Genomic DNA, 18,347 nt, shown 5'->3' on the forward strand with positions numbered 1-18,347 from the left:
GAGCAGGATCACGTCTGTGTTGAAACAAGCCTGTGTCTGTCGAGCTCTTCTCATGTGTCAGTAATGCTGATTCACACACAGACGGTAATGTTAGTGAAGAAACACAGTCTGTGGGTGTTTAACACTCTCTGAGTCACACACATGCACCACCGACACAATCTATGGCGACAAGCCATCGCAACCCAATTCTCAAAAGGCCTTATCTAGAAATCCTGAGGAGACCGAATTAAGTAAATGAACGTTCCTCACCATTTTTTTCTGCGTCGCCTTTTATTATCTTGAATATATAAACCAGATAAATCACAACTGTTTTAGAAAATATATAGATATATACATGTTGAATACAGATCAAATGAATGCATTTAGGTGGAGTTAACAGGCTCTCGTTTTTCCACAAACGGAATGAGCGCCATCCTTTCATATAAGTTTATGCTATGAGAAAAATACCAACATTCAGGCTCCCCCATGTGGCTAAAAGGTGTACTGCAGATATACCATGGAACAGACAGGACTGTTTGAAATATTACCAAAATTACATTTTGGTAAATAGGGACCAGGTTTCTGTTCATGACCTCTAGAACTCCTTTATGAGGTTTTAGATTAACTGAACGTTTGTTTTAAACTGCAGGCACACATTTGACCCCTATAGCAGCCAGTACGGTGATTCCTGTCATTTTAATGCTTTGTGGATTTATACGATTATATATTTTTGAGGGGTTAAAGTTAAACCGTCTTTTCAAACGTGTTACACTGTAATGAGGCTGTGAACAATCAAGCTGAAGTGATTTTGGTGTTTAAACTGTATTATTCCAAAAACACTATGATTCACTCAGTAGAACATCTGCTTGTCTTGAATTCAGCCTCCTCAATTAATAGTCACCAAAAATGTGCAGTATATATAATATTTACAACCAGTTCAGCCCATTGCTTCAGAGCTCACAAGTGAGAATGGCAGAGTTAAGCTAAGCTAAGTGTGACATTCTCAATTTTCTAACAGTCACTACTGCAATTGAAGACCATAAAATAAGAACATATTCTCATTTACAAAGCTGGAAAGTTAAGTCTTTTATCAGTCAATAATTAAAATATATTCATTTTGTTTTTCCGTCAGTAGGCTAATTGTTTCAGCTCCATTTGTGACTGAGACTGGGACCCAGTCTGCAGAAACCTGATAGCTTACACCAACCTGAGGACATTAAGCATGTCAGTGAATCAAAGCAATCTCATGAGTCATGTATGTATGTGATTCTGTTAATGATCTTGTTTTCTGCGTTACAAGTAATTGACCTTTGAATTCAGTACAGAACAAACATCACAGGACGTGAGCAGCAGCACGTACTGTTTAATCCAGTCACTGTGTGGAGATCATACTGAATATATCAGCGTAGGCCACCACCTTGTGGACAACCTCCAGTGCAGCGCCTGGTAAGTTTATGTTGCTGCATTTTCTTGTTGGAAATGAAGAATTGTCCAACTCGGGTTAATCACAGAAAATCGAGACTGAAAAAAACACTACTGTGATTATGAAAACTCATTTTATTTACAAACAAAACAACTGAAACAAAGATGAAGTTTGGTTTTAGTGACAAAGATTTTTCAACATTTCAATTTCAGGTTACTTTTTTATTATTCTAAACTTCACAAGCTAGCTGGTTGCTGCAAGATAACGTACAACGCTAACGAGGCATTTTTAAGACCAATTATGCGTAAAATAATTTAGACAATTGCAAAAGTCACTCTGGGAAAAAAAACATAACCGCATTCATTTTCAAATGTAAATTAAATTCTTGATAGCGCACATGCTCATGTAGCCACAGGCCTTCTGGAGTTGAAGACCTTGATCCCATTTTGCATTGAGGATCGAGCATATTTGGTCAGTAGAGCTCCGGTGGTCTGTTTCTCTCCACACAGGTCCCTGAATGAAGTAGAGGGAGGAAGCGTTACACATTATGATCCATCAGTTAGCTAAAGAAAGAACTTATGTGTTTTTGTTTCTGCAGTATTGTCAACAAGACAAATGTCTGTGCCTTTATTTTACATAAATGTTAATCTTTTGCTTTCATCAAACATTACAATGATGTCCTAAATAGATGACACTCACTGTATGTATGGCGTGATGTCATCCTCTGTCCATTTCTCTCTGAGTGTGAAGAGGTGGTTGAAGCGCTCCAGCGTGTCTTCTGACAGATCCTCCACCCGCAGCAGGCAGATGGTCTCAGGGCGGGAGGCGCGGTCCACCAGAGCGACACTCTGGATGATTTAAAACGCAAATCAGAACGGATCTAAACAGCTGCGGCAAGTCGCTCTTTAGTTACAAGAGCATGATTATCAGAGGCTGGTTTGAGACTGTTCTTCATATTGACTCAGTCTAGATCAGAGGTAGATGCAAATTGAATCGTCAGGTAAAGAAATGCAGACTGACTTGGCAGAGAAAACCCAATAAGTTAAGAAGAGGAATCTGGTGATTTGAATGGATCCTTGACTCCTAGAAGCGGTAGCGCTTTATGATGTTTCTACTTAAATCAACTTATTTGACCTTTGCAAAGAATGCATGGACTGATGACATTTCATAACCAAAAATGGTCCGAAGCTCTTCTCTTTAAAAGTAAATAAACAACGTAAAATAAGTATACAAGAGCAATACAGGCTAATTACCTTTAGCTGGTCTAATCTTGTGCTCATGCCCTCTGGGACGCTCTGCTGCCACACTTCTTGAAACTCTCTCAGGTTGAACTTCACAGCGTTCTGCAGCAGCAGTAACGCCGTGCCCCGACATACTTTATCCTCATGCAGTGCATAAAAAACTTTGTCTATATAGAGGGAGAAGCATACAGAGATGTTAGTACTGTGTACTTTCATATTGACGTTATTGTGTTGGATTCTACTAGCAATCCATTTACTAACTGTCAGTTGAGTCTCCACACATTGTTTACCGTTTTCAGTAAAGCGCTTCCCATAGCAGTCCAAACAGTGCTCGATCATCTCTCTGTGAAAGAGAGAAGAGAAGTGATGGGAACCCGACTGAGCATCTATTATAAAGACTCAGAAAGTCAATATGACCTCATTTGTTTTTTCCTGTTGCATGAGCATGACGATCATTGTCGTTAACTTACTTGGGCTCCAGTGGAGCCAACTCTTCCAGACTGGTTTGAAGGGGAACCTTGTTGAAGGACCACGACTCAGAATCTACCAGCTGAGTAACATGACCGAGCAGCTTCATCTCATAGTCAAAGTCCAGCACACGCCAGTAGCCTGAAAGACAGAAAAGACACTCTCTAAACATCAGGTAAACATCTGTTTTGTTATCTATATTTGTAGTAGTGTAGCTAAGAATAGAGAGATTGTGTTCATGAAAGCATCTTCCCTGCAATGTACCGTCCAGGAGCACTACCGTGACAATGATTAACAATTAATATACATATTATTATTAAAAAATGTCATTGTTTACCATCTATCTGACAGGCATGGATGGTCTCTAAGTGGATCTTTAGCTCCTCTTCGCTGGACTGGATCCTGTCCAACAGATCCTGCATTGTGTACTGGTGACAGAGGAACACACACTTACTAACCGTTACAATTACATCTAAAAGAGGGGAACACTTAACATTCAATTGTGTAAAGGTTATTTTAGTGCTATACTCAGCAAAGTTTTAAAGACATTCCAATAAGCGCTATACCTATATACACAGACCTATAGGACATTATGATAAATGACTTCACTGTAGACTATGCATTTACCCGGTTTTCTGTATTCTCCTGTTGCCCCCCTAAAGCAGGTCCTTCATAAGGATTCTCCATTAAGACCGTCTTCAGTTTCTTCAGTTTAGGACGCTGTTTCTTCAGTTCCCAGTAGCTGTTACAAAATCCCCAGATCTACAACAGAAGTACGATATTGTTAGTACACATGGGTCATAATTGCAATTAAACCAATATTCCCATATGTAAACAGTAGGTTGTGTCTGTTTGTGTGGGTGTTGCAGCATACCAGGCAGGTACCTGTGAGTTTGTCATTTCCATACCTGCTTGTGCACCACATGAGTGCTTTCCTGGCTGTTGGTTAGTTGGTCTGGCGTTCTGCATCCTGGTACAAACAGCAGCAGGTTGGATGTCTCGGCTATTTTAAGATCGTAGGTCTTGTCCCCGCTACAGAGCACCGCACGCTCATCCGTATCCCCTCGAATCACTAGACTGGAAAAAGGGAAAAATAATTGTTAGTTTATGTTTTATCAATTACATTTACATATGTTTACATCCATCTTGATCATGCATCTTGTACTGTACATTCATTTGAATTATCTTCAACCACATTAATCATTACAGTTACACACAAGAGAAAATGGGGAAGAGTTTCCAGATGATGTGCTCTTACCAGGTTCTAAAATAATGAATAGTACTGCTGAAATTATTAGTTTATTCAACTGTCAATTTACAAAAACAAAACACAAATACATTAAACAATAAGCGTATTGTCGTTGTGTTTCACCACAGACCAAGACTACATTAATTCACACTATTTGAAGACGTTACCTTTGCCCAGCTTCTATGTGTTTGCACAGGGTGTCATCCAGCTCCATGAGGCAGTAGTCTGCAGATGAAACGTTTTCCCCAAAAGACAGGCAGTATATTGTTTTCTGTAGCTCTTCCTCCTTCAGCTTGGCGATCTGCAGAGTGGCCTGAACCTCCTCTAAAGTTCTCATGTTGGGTCAGACGTCAGGCTGGATCGATGACGTTTTAATGAACAAAGCAAAAGTCATAAACTACTTTTCTTAGTAGCAATAGTGGGGCGACTTGTCAAATTTCCCCGCTCTCGTTTTCTGGTGGGAAGGAAGTTTGGTAACGCCGTTGAGGTGCGACGTCAAAGTAGGACCGGGTAGAAACTATGATTCGAAAACAAAACAAAATAAATACAAACATATCGAGTAATTAGCTCAAGGTTGCCGTGAGTTGAACTAGTGAATGTCTATGAAACAGGGCTACATCTTGCTACATGAGCTAGATATGGATTAACCCGTAACATAGGAACGGTGAAGACTTAACTCTTGTTTCAACCGAGAAAAACTCTCAGACGGACCGTTTCTCACGCGTTGAGGGTCAAGTGTTTTGAGGATGTGCTGCTAGTTTCATAGAAATGTCAAGTTTCTCCAGATCTGCCCAGGTAACCGTACACATTATACATTGTGTTTTCTGATTTTTACCTCACAATTTGACCGTTGTTTGTTTAGATTAATTTTAGGCATAAATATACCGCTAGCTAACGTGGGTTTGCTAACAACAACGGTGTGTGTGATATTGTTGTCTATTATTGTGACGTTAATGATCAATGCTAGTTAGTAATGTAACCAGTGGATTGTCACATCTGTACAACGCAACGCTATTGTTTCGGAGAAGAGCTATAACCAGTATTGTTGTTAGCCTCGGTAGACTTCCATATAGCACCGTTAGCTCTGTAAATACCTTAAGCTACATTGTAGACGCGCACTGCTTTATTATTTAGGAAAAGTGAACACATTTAAACTGAGCAGGTGGATGTTAGGATGTGGCTGAAGCAGAGAAAATATGTGAAGCCTCACAGGGATTACTTTTGCATACCGTTACCTCATTATTTGAAACTTTGGCCACGTTTAATATGAACATCCGACATTGTATTATTATAAATATGAGAGAAAATAAGGAAAAGCATAATAGGTTCCCCTTTAACATCACATCAAATTGTGCTAGCTTGAAGTTTTGTTTTGGGAGATGTTGTGCCTACTTATATACAGCAGAGGTCTTTGTACACCAATTTAAGAGTGAGACATTTTGTCATTTTAACTTTAACTTTGGAAGTTGTATATTGTGTATTGTAATTCAACTGCTATAATCGTGACATGATTTTTACAAGTGGAAACAGCTGCTGATGGCAACATATTAAATCAATAAGAGCATTCTTTTGCATTCAGCACTAATTTGTTGTATTTCATGTTGTCATGTATATAGACTAAGAGTGTGCTTGTGTGTCACTCATTATTTGTGTAGCATTTTTCATACAGACATTTTGTAGTGCTTCACACAATGAATTATATCAAGGCTATAATAAATATCGATCTATATATCTATCTGAGTCTGAGCTGAAGCAGTTTCTGATCAAGGTTGCACAAACTGAGAAATGAGAAATTCCCCAGGTCTCTATTGTTTCGTCTCACACCAACAGACATGTGATGGTCCCATGCCAGTTAATTTAACCCATTCTTTGTCTCTTTCTTCTTTCAGCAATGGGCGACCTTTGCTCGTTCCTGGTTCCTGATCGATGCCAGACAGCAGCCTCCTGGGAAGCTCGCGACCATGTGTTCTGTTAGATTACAGGGGAAACACAAGCCTATCTACCACGCACTGAGTGAGTAGAAGTCCGATCTGTTACACACGCATGTAAAGTCATGAGTATCTGTCTAACGTAAGCATAACCCTTACGCTATGTATAAACTACTGGTTTTTGTTTTTAATTATGAATCCAAGCACCCTTTAGTTTGAAGTTGTTTTGGAATGGAACGGCCACACGATGGCAGTAGAGGATAAACTTTATGAATAGTTTGCATCCTTATTACTAATACTTTATAAAGTGCCATTCTCAGAATACTCCTTGTCGGTCTAGTAAACTAACCACTATTTTTGGTGTTGTCATCAGCATACCAGCTATGTCTGTCCCTCTGTTGAATTAGTCAAGTATTTATTTTCATAATTTTTTTTTACAATAATCCTGAAAATAGACATTCTCTGAACATCTTCGCAGGTGACTGTGGTGACCATGTGGTACTTATAAACACCAAACACATAGCTTTCTCTGGGAACAAATGGGAGCAGAAAGTCTACTCGTCACACACGCAGTAAGTGCATACTTTTATATAAACATATGATGCTTCACTTTACCCGCCTCTTTTTCTTGTGTTTCCAACTTGTCTTTGTTCTTCAATGCTTATGAAACACTCAGAAAATTAAAGTAGTATCAGTAGTATCTAATATCTGTAAACCAGAGAGTTTTCAGGGTTGTTGAGGCTCAATGTTCTCATATCATCTGATACATGTTCGTAGAGACGAGGACTGACTGAGCTTGTCCTTTTCTCTAAAGGTATCCAGGTGGATTTAAACAGGTCACAGCTGCCCAACTGCACCATAAAGACCCGAAAGCTGTAAGCGTCATCAATCAAATATTCTCAATTTTGTACTATTATTATTTCGAGAAAATTCTAAAATCTCAGCTATACCAGTGCCACATTCTGTACACCATGTTTTTTTTTCTTATTCTCTATGTATGAGTTAACCCACATTCTTTGAGAGTAGTCTCATTTCTTTGTCTGCCACATGCTGTGAAGAGCAGGTGTTTCGTGCTTAGACATTTATCTCTTCATACGTGCGGCTCATGCATATTAATGTGAAGTGCAGAGAACGGGGATTAAACATCAGTGAATTTGCTCTGGTGATGGTGGTCGGTTGGTGCGTTCTCAAACTCCGTACAAGAACGTCAGTTCAAGGATAACTCCTTGGGTTTTGGTTGTGTTGCATATTCATGGTTTCAGGGTTGGGGAGTCTTCATTGGGTTACACACACACTGATAATTCCATTCAGGACTTGATGTGACCTACATACTGCACATGACGAACCACTAACCGTTGACGTCTTTGTCACAAGAGAGAAACAACTCATGAGCCTGAAGGATAAATCTGGTTAATGTGTGTATTTTTGTTATTGTTAACAAATCACACCATTGAACAGAAGTCTCCTGAATCTAATAATATGACTGGGTTACCTGTTCCTTCATTACAATGAACATGGACACTGTAGTTTACTTTATGTAGTCTCACTGCCCACTGGTTCCCAATGGGATATTTTTCCATTCAAGTTAGAATTATTGCAGAAATTAAGCTCTGTGACAAACACAAGTTTATGATACTTACACGTTTTTTTCAGTAAGATAATCTCCACACATGAACACCACTTACATGATTTTTGAAGTGTGATTGCAATCGGCAGAAGTAAAAAGCTAATGTTGGGCTATAAACGCCAGCTGGAGGAACACATTTTGCTGTTTTTATGAGATGTCTACACATTGACAGATTTAAATAACTCTCACCTTCTCACCTTATGTTTTACAGCGTAGGTGCTTTTCAGAAAAATATATCTTTTAATATTTTGACAACGCACAGTAGACCCAGGGAGCTGTTCCTGTGGCTCATATCCACTAGCATTAGCATTAGCATTGTGTTTTTACCACAGATAAAAAGATATGGTGTTTTTAAAAAAAAAAAAAGGGGGGGGGGTTATGATCCCATTAAGTCTTCACATGCATTGTGCTGAGATCTATTTGACTATCATTACTATCATATATGTTCATTGTTGCATCAGGCTATTGTCTCTGGCTTTAATTAAACATTTGATTGAGCCTCTCCCTGCTCGATCTGTAATTATATAACATGCATAAATCCTATTCAGAGGAACACGCGGTGTGTTTAACCTTAATACTGAGCTTCACAGGTCAGGAGTGAGTGGATGTTGCACAAAAATAACGGGGCGGTTGAGAATCATTTAACATGTCAACTACAACAGCAGAAAGGGAGCCATACGTGAACGGTTTGGAGGTTTTTGTAGGCTAATAAAAATACCGTAAAATTGCTCTTGTCATGTGGGAAACACGAAACATATGTGAATGACGTGAACTGGTTTGCAATCTGTAGTTTGCAAAACCATGAGAGACATTGACTCTGCTGTTGGCTCTTTGCTGATGTAGGTTTTTAGTCCAGCCACTGACCACAGCCGGGTGTCCTGATGGTGGTTTAGTTAAAATGAAGATTGGAGGGTTGGCGAGGGAAGAAGGAGAAACAGAACTGGACAGATGAATGATTTGTCAGCACAGCCTCTGTCCAACATCTCGCTCCAATGTCTCAGTCCAGTAACTCTCTCCAAGTCAAATTCACATTTGTGCGACCAGCCTCATACTGAGAAACATAGTTTTGGAAGCAAATGTGAGAAAACGTAAAAAAAAGTATATACGGTTGCTATAGACACCGGCTTTCTTTATTGTTTTAGAAGAGACCTTAAGCTGATTAAATGTCAACCTCTTCAATGTGCTTCTTCTCACCAGATTGTGAAGTTAGCGGTTTACGGCATGCTGCCGAGGAATCTGCAGCGCCGCACCATGATGCAGCGACTACACATCTTTCCTGATGACGTAAGTCCGGTTTCTCTTCCAGCTGATGAGTCTTCAGACAATCAACCAGGCTCATTAAGGATGGGCAGAAAGTGGGCACATATTGAGGAGCGGTGCACTGAGATCATTTTGCGGATACTGACACAAAACTATGAACCCGATTTAATCGCCCTTCATCCAGGTTCCCTTTATAGTTAATATCAATTGATAACTACAGTATACAGTATATACATGGTCGAACATGATTGTTGCCCTCGACGGAGGAGAGTTTTAGTCCTTTTTCTTCACCTACATTGTCTCAACAGGTTTGTGTTTTAAAGTGCTGGACAATTAGATGGGTTTATAGTGTTTCCCACTGCTTGTGAGGTTGCCTTAGTAGCTTCAGTCGGTCTCCTATATATTTTATATATTAGGTCAAATGACTGTTTTGGTGAAAAGGGTCACTCAAAGTGTTCAAACCCACTGAGAATGATCCCCCAGCTCAGTTTGCGTCAGTTGTACAGAGTTTAACTGTTTTGGTTCACTCTCACTGCTCTCATCAGCGTTGGTTTGAGTGGCAGCAAGGAGCTACCCGCTTAGCACTAAACAGGACCGTTAGCAACTAGCAGGTGAACATCGTGGAGCATTTAGCAGCTAAAGAAACATATTTCCCTCAGAAGTTGGCTAGAGACCAATAACTAAAAGACTGGACTTTTGTTTGCTGGATGGCCGTTAACGCGACTCCTAGTGCTGCTAATGTTGCTCCTTGTGTGCTGGATGTGTGAATAAGCAACTGATGGTCATGTACCTAGATGTTTCCATGTAGTTATCAGTGTATAAATCTGTCTCCTCGTCTTCCTTGAGAGAAACTTGCATTGCGTCATTGATGCAGTGATCTGCAGGCACTTGGTAGCATTCAATTGTGATTGTTTTAAGAGGATGTTGGCGAGAACCACGAGCGTCACACATCACAGCTTCTGAAATCAATTACTCGACAGGCTGTTGATTTAACCCAGGTGGCCTGCCCAAATATTAACTGGATGTAATTTGTATCCATGCGAGAGAACGCCATCATTAATTCCAGGCATTGGAAGAAAATCGGATCGTTGAGTTTCGACTTGTAATGTGATACACGAGGTGTTTGGTGTCACAATTTAGGGGTGAGGGAAGTCGGATACCTGTGTTGTATTTTGATCCTGGCTTAATATCCACCATCAGATGTGCATCACTAATTACAAGCAGATGGGCTTCATGAATGTGAATGTCTGCAGTCACATTTAGAATTCAGAGCAGTTCAAGCTGTTGTTTGTGAGTGTTTTGGAAAGTAGAATAGTACCTCCTTCTTTATTCTCACCTTCTTGTTCATGTTATGTCCTTTCATTATTTTTCCTGTCTCATTTCCTTACAGTACTTGTCCTGCTCACGTTTTCATTTATGTTCAATGTCCTTTCTGTTCGCCCCTCACTAGGAGCTGCCAGACGACATCCGAGCCAACCTGACGGAGGAGCTGCAGCAGCCCAGAAAAATCCCCAGAAAACTCAGCGAGTACACGCAGGAGGAGATGGATACCTTCCCCAGGCTGTGGACACCGTATGTTGAAACACACACACACACACACACACGCACACACATTCAGTTCCCAAGCAAATGGAGTGTTACACATTCTTATAAGGGTCATACTAACTATTCGAATTCAACTGACTGAACTAAAACCTAAAAAATGACTGTTAACTTTGATGGTAAATGCTAACTCCTAACTTCTACCTTCAAATATCTTTTTTTAATTGCCTGACAAACTTTAAAAGGTGCCAATCATGTCTTCATCTGTTCTTCCTTTGCACCATAATGAGAAACAAATACAAAGATGCGAACACTTTTATGTTTGTACTGAAGTGGAACAGCCAAAAGGGGGCGATGTTGATCTGAGTACTTTGTCACATTTCTACCTCTTCACACCAACCACCAGCCTTTGTGAGAAAGTAGCGGTCATAAAGTAGCAGTAGTTATACAGGTTTAAAAAACTGATAGACAGATGAAGCAGCTACCAACATAATGGTGCACTTGACTTTGTAGGAGAGACATATTAATGAGTATGGTGGATTGTAAACTAACCCAATGCCTTGCCCTGTTCAGACCTTATCTGCAGTGAACAGTGCAGGTGATTTCACACTGCTCAGCGATATTTTCATGGTCCTACTACAAAATCGTCTGTATGAATAGATCCAATGCAAACGCTTGAAAACCCTTTTATGTGGACAGTTTCACTCTGACAATGAAATCATGCAGGAAGATTTAAGATGCAACATTTTTCATTAAGACGACACAAACACTTGTGGCCGCGGTGTTGATGATTGTCAGCCAACAGCTGTCAGTATGTGACGTGTTGCACAGAGAGCAAAGACTCGCCGTTGGACGAGCAGCCACTTGATTCAACAGAATATATTCTCAGAGGTAAAAACTTAAACGATACAGCTCCTGTGTGAATTCAGTCCTCTTGCTAAATAAATAGCTCTTTTTCCCCCATAGTTGACATTTTTATTTACTCTATAAACGTTTTTGTGGTGTTGGCTGTGCTCTGATGGTTACATACTGGAGTGCCTTGTGAGCTTCCCTGAAAGCTTTTTAAATAACCGCTCATGTACTTTGTGCTATTATCAAACCGCATAACACTAGAAGTCAACGCAGTATAACAGACCTCTCAGCTTGGGCTGAGTAGATGTGCATCTGCAGTTGTTTTGTTTAACACAAACTTGATCTCAAAGATTTCTGTGTTTCTTTTTCCCCCCCCCGGTCTAGATGTTGTGCTCACGATTTGAATATAAATGTTAAAATGTCACAAACTGGCGGGCAAAGTCGGCTGTTTTCCCACCACTTCCTTTCTGAACATACAGAGTTTCTCTGCGGGGAGTGAGAGAGCATCTGTTTTTTGGCGTAATCATATTCATGGCTTTTTGAGTCAAGTATTTTCTGGCTTGAGATTAGACTGACATTGTGACCCCTTGTTCGCTGATCATGATAATGTCCTCCTGTTGCATTTCTCCGGCTTCATCTGTAGCGAACATCACTCTGACTGAGGGCGGCCTCTCTCCCACCTGCTCGGCACTAACGCCAATCAATCCATCCATCCGTCGCGTAGCTCTTTATCCAGGACCGGGTTGGTCTCTGTTGTCATCCGCGGGAGCAGTGGCTCAACACTCAAGTCCACTGGTTGTCTCTATTTGAGCTGCTCAGACGTAGTGACTGCTGGTGAGCTCGTTAAAAAACAAAAAGATCAAGTGCTACATAGAAAGGGATTTACACCTCATGGCTCAACTTTGAGCTGCATCGCAGTGTATTATAGAGTAACACCTCTGTTTTATTGTAATATGGGTGGACTGACCCTTTAAACCTACAAACAGTACTTCTCTACAATGCTGATATTGGTACCTCAAATACATCTAAACATAACCCACATTGGTTTTAATAAATGAAGTGAAATCAGTTTTGGGATCAGAGCTCTCTGTGGAGTCACTGTTTTCATTTAGTTGCTGTCCTCTGTGTGTGCGTGTGCGCGTTGTACAGACACGAACAGCATGTCTACATTACGTTCAGCTCTGCTGTCAGTGTGTGTGTGTGTGATAAATGAGCCACTTCTTTTTGTTTACTGGTCCAATCTCCTCAGCCAATCAGTGCGTGCGCTCAGGCCCGTCACCGTGTGATCACCAAGGTCAAGCTAATCCTGGTTTATTTAAGAGATGGGCCTTAGCCTAGTTAATATTCACTCCCAGTCCGTCTTATTCATTTTACTGATCAAATATGTGTGTGTGTGTGTGTGTGTGTTGAGGTCATCGAGGGCGATTCAATTGTTACCTTTTATTAAACGCATACTTAATATTCTCTCAGAAAACCTTGGAGCAGAGGAAAAAGATTACACACACACACACAGTGCTCAGAGACAGAAAATCCACAACATAAACATACTGCTGAAGTTGATAGCAGAGCTTTTACAATTGATAACATTTATCTGCTTTGTATCAAAACCAATACAGCATGTCCTGATAATATCTGTCTGCTGCAATCTGTGCTCAAAATGAAAGGGGGAAAACACACAGGATGCTGTGTCTGGTCTCATTTTGAAAAGACAAAAAAACCGATAAGATCCGCGTGGTTTCTCATCTGTCACTTTCTCTCCATGTTTTTCCTTGTAATTGTTTTTTTTCTTCCCCATACTAATGTGTTGTGTTTTTCTCCCCAGACCTGAAGACTACAAGATGAAATGAAGTCAAGGCTCCCGACATGACCAAAACGTTGGGTCATCCTCGATTATATTTCTAGGTCTGATACTTTAAATCAGAGGTCCTTTGTGAGATTGGCATTGAGATGTTATCCGTTTTAAAATACACATTTTCTCTGTTCAGATGAAACGTTACAAAAACCAAATCCAGGAAACAGCACTGGCTTTCTTTTAAAAATCAAAAACTGGCGTTAAAGCCGGACTGGACAGGAAAGCACGAGTCATAACCTAGATGCCAACATCGTCGACTCAAACTCTGTGCTCCTCTATACATACCTCACCTCTCTGTCAGTCCTATTACAATTGACAGGAGACCTGAAATAGTCAGACACAGCTTGAGAGTTTTGAGATTTCTGATCAGAGAAAATCAGATTCTGTGGGTTTTCTTCCGATTATACAACCATGAAAAGATCAGATCTGGTCCATTAAAAAAATGGCATTTGGTAGATCTGATCCTGCTTTGGTTTCACTGTGAACCTACGAATCAAAGTGATACTATTCGGGCCATCAGTTTGGTCAGGACATCCTGAGCTTTTTGGCTAGTCAGTGTGTTAAAAATGTCCAGAGTTGTGAAAGTATAAATGAATTCTGTTTATGTAAGTTGTAAAATAGGCTAATAAACAATTTAATAAACCTGCTCTTGTCAAGTTGTGTTTTTACATAAGTGTTGTAAACCTTTTAATGCAGTATAAGTTAAACAAATGACCTAAAACACATTGTATAGTCTCAATACAGATTTATTGGTTATAAAAGCAAACAAAATTTAAAATAAATAAGTTCATATTGTACTATGGGGCGTTGTGGCGAGACACATTCCTTATTAAATCTGTTCAAGCTTGACAGTTCCAATCTAAAATAGACCAGGGCCAGCTCACAGCTCAACTTTTAGTTACTTTAGTGCTTGTTTTTCCAGAATGCGGTGCAGGAGGGGTAAAGTTGGCACTTTATGGTTTTCACCGAGAGGCAGCTGACTGCTTTTAAAAAACAATTGGATGCAAGTCTCATTCCAGCAAGAGGTCAGAGGTCAACCAGTGAGCAAACAGCTTCCACAGTGAGCAGGCCCAACTTTGCATAAGAACAATAAAGAAAACAAACGGGGGCAACAACACAAGACAAAAACAACAAGTATTAAAACCCAGAACAGACCTGGTCCATCTTTGTACCAGTACCAACTGAAGGAAATATTGCAGCACAAAGTATGATGGTAGATAGATTTTCTCTGAATAAAATTGTCAAACATTTGATTGTGTTCCACAGTGTTAAGGTAATATTAAACTTGACAGAAATCGGATGCTTCTACAGTAAAGTTTGGGGGATTAACTCCAGTAATAGTAAGAAGAAGCAAGCAATACTATACGAAGAAAACCACTTCAAAAACATTTCAATATTCCTTTACACACTAAAATAAAGACGGCATGGAATCGTGATTCATCATTATAAAAAGCAGCCTGTACAAATGTTGCCAGCTCGACGTCCTCCATTTGAATTGTACAATAATCTAGCATGTAACATACACCCAAAAAAGATGCGTGTGTCCAGTTACACACTCAATGTTTGGCTCAAAGGAGACATGCAGCTTTACATAAAGAGAAGGGTTTAGTCCTGAAATCAGCTGTGAGATGGAAAAAAAACAAACAGGTCTTAACTTTACATTACGGCTGGACGATGCTAACATAGATCAGGCACTTTTTAGACCCCCCTTTTACAGAGATATTGTACAAGAGTCCACAGACCTATTTACATTGTTTCACCAGGTGGAGAAAACCACTGGATACACAGTTTCAGATGGGGGACAGTGTGTGCGTGCATGTCAGTGTCTGATTTGTTTCCATGTATGAATATCAGTGTGTATGTTGTGCCGTGCGGGGCTCAAGCACTTTAGGTGAGTCCATCCTTCCTCTAAAGTCCTCTCTCGTCATTCACACGACTGCGTTACGTGAAAACCTCCTGGCGATGCCCGGCGACCTCACCTCCGTGTCCTCAGAGTGGGTAGGGCTCGAGTGGTAACCCTGGTGGCCATGAGCCAGTTGTGAAGGCTGTTGGGGGTAACCACGGTAATAAGGGTCCTGCTCTTCCTCCTCCTCCTCTTCGCCTCCTTGGTTGTTGTTGTAAGCAACTGCAGCAGGGTTGTACGGCTGATTGTAGGGCTGGTAGCCGCCCTGAGGCAGGGGTTGGACTGGGGTGGTGGGAATATTTAGAGTCAGTTTGAGTGAATGTTTCTGGATCACCGTAGCGAACATAAAACCACCACCATGGGAAACATGGAGGAAAGTTGGAAGGCTGACATTGGGACTACAATAACCTTGAATGCCACCACTGTTACTTAACAGCAATAACGAGGCACTGCACTATTGAAATGTTACAAAACAAGTCGAATAGAAGTTGCACAGGCATATTTCACTCCAAAAGTTTTGGTTAATGAGGAAGTGGGTTAATGAAATTTAAGAAAAATCTGGTTTCTACCCCATATTGCCCCCAAAAAACGATCACATCTGGGTCACTTAGGAGTAAACCTTTGCCCAGTTTACAGTACATGAGATGTACAGATAGAGTGGTTTGTTCAGTAATGAATGCACCCAATCAGCATCAAAGCAATTCATCACTATTTAGCTGATCCATCAGGTTTTGAAAGATGAGATTAGCTTCGGAGCGATTTGAGCTTGAAGCAGAGGCTGCAGCAGCAAACCATTGTGTACACTAGTATTTGTTGACAGATGGCACTGAGATCAGTGGGGGTGATCATCGCAGCAGCGTTATGGGGTTTTGTTTGGTCTTGTGGGAAGGAAAGCTAATCTATTTTTGTCTCAGAGACTGTCAAATGACGAAGAAGCCAGATTAACGTTTCAATTATATCAAGAACGTTAACTGATGGTGGAAATTAATCCAATTTCTATTCATGATAAGGAATCACGGAGCATTGTGTGCATAAAGAGTGAAAATCTGGTGTGAATAATACATTCTAAAAATGTGCAGCACACCAAAATATGAGGGAACATAGTCGACTAAAATCACTAAAATTGCTTTTAACTTTAAATGGATAAATGCACAGATGTGTTTGTTAGATTAGGTGCCTTAAAAAATCCAGATACTTTTACAAAAGATTCTGCAAAAATTAAGTGTTGGTTGGAAAGAGATCTCTGGAGAAACAAAATGTATTAACCGCTGCCGCAGGGATTAGAGGTTAAACACCGGGGTCAGGAGTAATTATCCATTCCAAGAAATATGGAGGCTTTGAAGGAATAATTTATCAATTTTCTCAGTTTTTAGTCGTATGTAAAGGGCACAGAGCGAGGAGTGGAGGGAGGTGAGGAGAGGACGGTTGAAGAATGTTCCTCAGTAATCATTCCCATAGTCCTGTTGATCTTCAGTCAGGAAGAGAAAGGGACAGAGGGAGGGGAACACAGGAGAACAAAGAGAGACAGAGAGAAGATTTTACACCTCATATCAGGAAGAAAACCCAACAACACCAAAGAGTTAAACCTCTGAATCCGCAGTGACAGTACATCAGCTGTTAGGTTGCGGTTTTGGAGGTAGAAAAATTAGTGTTTGAATCTCTTCCTCTCTTTTGGAGGAAGAAAATACACACACCCTGAGAGGTTCTTATAAAACATTTAGCTAGAATAAATATCAAGACATTCAAATAAAACTTTTGGAAAGAAGGAAAATGTGTCAAATCTATATTTCTCTTTCTGTACTTGAGAAAGTGTAAATAAAGATTTCCAACACAGAATTCAGTAGTACAAAACAGAGAGTACAGAGTATGGCCGCAAATAACATCCCTTGTGAGTAAAACTGAATCAAACACTGAGTTCAGCCATTTTTTGCAGTTTTACACCATAACTGCAGTGTTTTACCTCATATTACTCCATAAATACTCATTTGAAGGTAATTAATTGCATGTATACAGCTAGACTAAAAATATTAAGTTAAATTGAGTTGTATTTTAGGAATTAGACCTCTGACATGAAGGAGATATAATAATATTCAACAGTTACTTTTATATCAACCAACCAGTACTAGAACAGCTTTAATTACACGCAAATAATATGCATGGCTGTGGCTATTTATAGCGTCCATACCACTAATTCATCACATACATGTAAAGTACTATTCTTTAACATTTCTTATGACTAATATGAATACTATGACTTTTTAAACATTTTTGTTTAAATATTTTGTGACATTATATAGTGTGACTTTTTAAATAACATTTTTGTGACATACTATATATTATGAATTTTTACGTCATGTTTTATGTAATCTTGTGACATATTTTGCAAACTATGACTTATTTAAGACTTATTAATGATAATAGTTGTGACCAATTATTTATGATGCATTTCTAGGACCTTTTTATGACCTTTTGAATTAATATTTTGATCACATTTTTGCAATATATTATACTATACTTGCAAGACACTATAACATACTCTTTATTACATTTTTAGTTTTATACTATGCTATGACATTTTAATGATTTTATGGGGTCAAACTATGCTATGACTTTTTAGTGACATTTTAAAGGTCCAAGATTCGAGATTGGGAGCATATCGATTGCCTCTCAATGGCTCTGAACATGTCGACGGAGAGCACGCGGCTCATAGCTAACAGTGCAAACTATGGCGAAAATGCTGACAGAGCTAAGGTGTTTACCTGAGGGGCAACCTGAGGATCAACCTTTTTTTCAATCTACTGTGCTATGACTTTTTGATTGCATACTATACTATTTGTTATGATTTTTTCTATACTAAGACTTGTTTTAATTACTTTTTTCTAACATTTTTTTATAGTCATAATATACAACGACTTTTCCACGAGCTGTTTTGTGACGTATGACTTTCAACATAATATTTGATAGCTTTTTATTACGTTTTGGTCACACCATACTATGACTTTTTGCAACATGCTATACTATAT

The 18,347-nt window shown here is 39.7% G+C and overlaps 3 protein-coding genes across 3 annotated transcripts in view; 1 reads left to right on the plus strand and 2 right to left on the minus strand.

The window, feature by feature from the left end:
* Positions 1-1,513: 1,513 nt before the first annotated feature.
* Positions 1,514-4,823, minus strand: dscc1 (DNA replication and sister chromatid cohesion 1). Its single transcript, XM_076109135.1, has 9 exons — positions 4,528-4,823; positions 4,020-4,188; positions 3,739-3,873; positions 3,449-3,539; positions 3,114-3,252; positions 2,934-2,986; positions 2,656-2,810; positions 2,102-2,250; positions 1,514-1,915 (listed from the first exon to the last, which is right to left on the minus strand). The coding sequence occupies exons 1-9, from the start codon at positions 4,695-4,697 to the stop codon at positions 1,804-1,806; spliced, it is 1,173 nt and encodes a 390-aa protein (XP_075965250.1). The 5' UTR covers positions 4,698-4,823; the 3' UTR covers positions 1,514-1,803.
* Positions 4,824-5,010: 187 nt separating this feature from the next.
* mrpl13 (mitochondrial ribosomal protein L13) lies at positions 5,011-14,063 on the plus strand. The gene is made up of 7 exons (XM_076109311.1): positions 5,011-5,155; positions 6,250-6,373; positions 6,767-6,860; positions 7,103-7,163; positions 9,113-9,199; positions 10,626-10,747; positions 13,392-14,063. Exons 1-7 carry the CDS (start codon positions 5,129-5,131, stop codon positions 13,414-13,416), a joined length of 540 nt encoding a protein of 179 aa, XP_075965426.1. The 5' UTR covers positions 5,011-5,128; the 3' UTR covers positions 13,417-14,063.
* Positions 14,064-15,349: 1,286 nt separating this feature from the next.
* Positions 15,350-18,347, minus strand: part of col14a1a (collagen, type XIV, alpha 1a) — a 113,600-nt gene continuing 110,602 nt past the window's right edge. The window contains exon 47 of the mRNA XM_076109531.1: positions 15,350-15,606. Within this exon, the coding sequence (XP_075965646.1) occupies positions 15,350-15,606 (257 nt within the window). The remainder of the gene's footprint in view (positions 15,607-18,347) is intronic.

This window comes from Anarhichas minor, unplaced genomic scaffold (assembly GCF_050575085.1).
Source record: "Anarhichas minor isolate MPS153535 unplaced genomic scaffold, ASM5057508v1 ptg000041l, whole genome shotgun sequence".
Classification (NCBI taxonomy): Eukaryota; Metazoa; Chordata; class Actinopteri; order Perciformes; family Anarhichadidae; genus Anarhichas; species Anarhichas minor.